This window comes from Hevea brasiliensis, unplaced genomic scaffold (assembly GCF_030052815.1).
Source record: "Hevea brasiliensis isolate MT/VB/25A 57/8 unplaced genomic scaffold, ASM3005281v1 Scaf78, whole genome shotgun sequence".
Classification (NCBI taxonomy): Eukaryota; Viridiplantae; Streptophyta; class Magnoliopsida; order Malpighiales; family Euphorbiaceae; genus Hevea; species Hevea brasiliensis.
Window position 1 is genome coordinate 12287 of NW_026615297.1, and position 3532 is coordinate 15818.

At 39.7% G+C, this 3532-nt stretch overlaps 1 protein-coding gene across 1 annotated transcript; it reads left to right on the forward strand.

Annotated features, from left to right (window-relative positions):
* The first annotated feature begins 473 nt into the window (after positions 1–473).
* On the forward strand, positions 474–3027 carry LOC131177741 (leucine-rich repeat extensin-like protein 4). Its single transcript, XM_058142837.1, has one exon. It carries the CDS (start codon positions 489–491, stop codon positions 2853–2855), a length of 2367 nt encoding a protein of 788 aa, XP_057998820.1. The 5' UTR covers positions 474–488; the 3' UTR covers positions 2856–3027.
* Positions 3028–3532: the final 505 nt, after the last annotated feature.

The following is a 3532-nucleotide window of genomic DNA, read 5'->3' on the forward strand; positions in this document are numbered from 1 at the left end:
TTTTTATTTTTTTAAATAAAAAAATTGTAAGTAGAAAGAAAATTAAATTTATTTTTTTTATATTTAGAAAAAGATAAAAAAAATAAAATAATATTTTTTTAAATTATTTTAAAAATTAAAATAAGAAAATAAGGGTATATATATAATTTTGTCAATTGAAGTATAATTTTTCTCTTTAATTATTTTATTTTCAATTATTTTATTTTTTTTTCAAATTAAAGAAAAAATAATAAAAGTAAAATAATTTTTATTTTCCTCCTTCTCTTATTTTTCTTTTATTGTTAAATAATAGATGTGGCAACATAAGTATTAATACAAGAACTCAAGAATGAATGGACGGCACAAATTATTTTTTAATTTCATATAGTAATTTAATTATTAAAATTTACTTAAAATTTTATAATTTTTTTTAAAGCCATCCTAGAAGTGAAAAGTGAAAACAAATCCACCCCCAAAGGCTTAAAAAAGGTGGCTTTATAAAAGGATGCATGGGGAGATGGGTATGGACACATTCATGGCACATGGTAGACAATCTCCATTTCCCTTCGTGTGAATCGCTGCCATTTCTGCCTCCACCAAAGCAATCAATGTCTTCTCTTCGTTTCTTCTTTATTCTTTTCTTCCTTGCTTTGCTTCTTCAGATCTCTTCTGGAACCCATGAAGATGAATCTCTGGATGTAGATGTAGATCCAAGCTTCCAGTTTGAAAATCCCAGGCTTCGTCAAGCCTACATTGCTTTGCAAGCTTGGAAACAAGCCATTTTCTCTGACCCTTTTAACTTCACAGCCAACTGGAATGGTCCTGATGTGTGCTCTTACATGGGTGTATATTGTGCTCCTTCTCCTAACAATGCTAAACTCAGGGTGGTTGCTGGTATTGACCTCAACCATGGTGATATTGCCGGCTACCTCCCTCCAGAGCTTGGCCTCTTGACAGATCTAGCTCTATTGCATCTCAACTCCAACAGATTTTGTGGGGTTGTGCCTACTAGTTTCCGCAAACTGAAGCTTCTCTATGAGCTTGACATCAGTAACAACCGTTTTGTGGGAAAATTTCCCAAGGTTGTTCTGTCTTTACCTTCTCTCAAATATTTGGATCTTAGATTCAATGACTTTGAAGGTTCTGTCCCTTCCAAGCTCTTTGATCAACCACTTGATGCTGTATTTTTAAACGACAATAGATTCCAGTTTGGTATTCCTCAGAATCTTGGTAACTCTCCTGTTTCTGTTCTTGTTCTTGCAAACAACAATCTTGGTGGTTGCATTCCTGGTAGCATTGGAAATATGGGTAAAACCCTTAATGAGATCATCCTTCTGAATGATAATCTCACAGGTTGCTTGCCTCCCCAGATAGGTATGCTCAAGGAAGTGACAGTTTTTGATGTGAGTTTTAATCATCTTCAGGGCTCTCTGCCTTCTTCCATTGGTAACTTGAAGAAGGTTGAGCAACTTGATATTGCACACAATGGTTTTACTGGTTCTATTCCTGCTAGTGTCTGCCAATTGCCTAATTTGCAGAACTTTACCTATTCTTTCAACTACTTCTCTGGTGAAGCACCAAGTTGTGCTGCTATTGGAAGCAGGGTGGTCACTAATGGTTCCAAGAATTGCATTCCTGGAAAGATGGATCAGAGATCTGCTAAAGAGTGTTCTTCAGAAGCTGCACGTCCAGTGGATTGTAGCAAGTTCAAATGTGGTGGAAGTTCTGGTAGCGGTGAAGGCGGTGCTGGTAGAGGAGGCTCACCTTCACCAAGGAAAAGACCTCCAGTTGGAAGGCCGTCAGCACCAAAACCTGCTCCTACTAGAAGGCCGTTTGTTAAACCTTCTCCTCCACCACCCACTTCCAAGTCTTCGTCTTCTAGCAGATCACATCCTCCACCACCCCCAACGAGGTCGTCTTTCCACCCTCCACCTTCGCCGCCTCCACCCACTGAAAGGGTCTCACCCAAAACACATCTCCCACCACCACCCCCTCCAGTAGAGCATTCATCACCTACTTATCATCACGTACCACCACCACTGCCACCTCCACCATGCCATTACCATTCTTACGCTCCACCACCGCCAAAAGAAAAGGTTTCACCAAGTACTCATCAAGCTCCACCCCCACCACCACCGCCACCGCCACCAGTTGAGTACCATCCACCTCCCTATCAACATGAAGCATCACCACCGCCACCACCTGTCGAGTACCACCCACCTCCCTATCAATACAATGCACCACCATCGCCACCACCTGTCGAGTACCATTCGCCCCCATATCAACACAGTGAACCACCACCGCCACCACCTGTCGAGTACCATTCACCCCCATATCAACACAATGCAACGCCGCCGCCGCCACCACCAAAGAATGAATATAAACCCTCTCCTCCTCCAACTCATGAGCATTCCGCAGCTCCAGTTCCATCGCCAGTAGAGCATTACCCTCCCAAAACAGCAACTCCATCTCCACCTCCACCTCCACCTCCAACGTATGTGAAGACTCCACCTTTACCACCTCCACGAGAGCCATTCCATCCCCTACCACCTCTACCACCAACTGGGTGCATAATTCCAGGATCACCACCACCATCTCCACCCTCATCACCATTAGCACCACCACCATCATCTACGCCAAGCTATCACCACTCACCATTTCCCCCACCTCCTCAACAACAATGGCATTGTCCACCACCATCATTCCATCAACAAAGCCCACCTCCTCCTCCTCCTCCTCCACATGCTGAGTATTCAAATCCCTCACCCCCACCACCACCGCCACCATCACCACCTCCAGTTGATAACACTCCACTCCCACCAATCGTAGGAGTATCATACGCATCTCCTCCTCCTCCAACAATTCCATACTACTAAACACTTTTGTGGCATCATCGGCTTCTGATTTCACTGTCTAATTCTTTTGCTCTGCAACAATGAGGACTGGTTCCCTATTTAGTGTTTTTTGTTAAATCATATTTATTTTATTTTATTTTTCTGAGAATTTTAATCCGTAGCAATAATTAATATATAGTTTCATTTCTGGTTATTAATTAAATCCATATATATTTGTATTCTTATTATATGTATATTTATATGCACTAAGCCAAGCTTTGCTATACAATTACTGTTTATATTTTGGATTCAGTACACAGGATTGAGTGATTGATTAATAGTCCCATAAAATTCTCTTGGTTTTGTCTAGTTCGAGCATTGCCTGTTTATTTACCTCTAATTCTAAGTGGTCGCATTAGCCTTTATGACTTTTAACATCATTGTGTCAAATTTTAATAATGAAACTAAGAATTACACCAATAATTATGGTTTCATCGAACTCAATTAAAACTCAAATTTATAATTGTCTTAAAATAATTGTAATATTATTTAATTAAAGTTTATTAATTTCTTAAATAATGATCGTTGTTTTATATAAAAATGGGTCAATTTTCATTGAGCGTCTCACAACGTTAAATTTTTTTGTTTTTATGTAGTATCATTTAACTTAAATTTATATCTTAAAATTCTTTCCACTTCAATTTGAGAGGTGGTGCATG

Bases quoted from the DNA above. Each gene is read 5' to 3' on its own strand.
- LOC131177741 (XM_058142837.1), top strand. From the start codon at position 489: ATGGGGAGATGGGTATGGACACATTCATGGCACATGGTAGACAATCTC.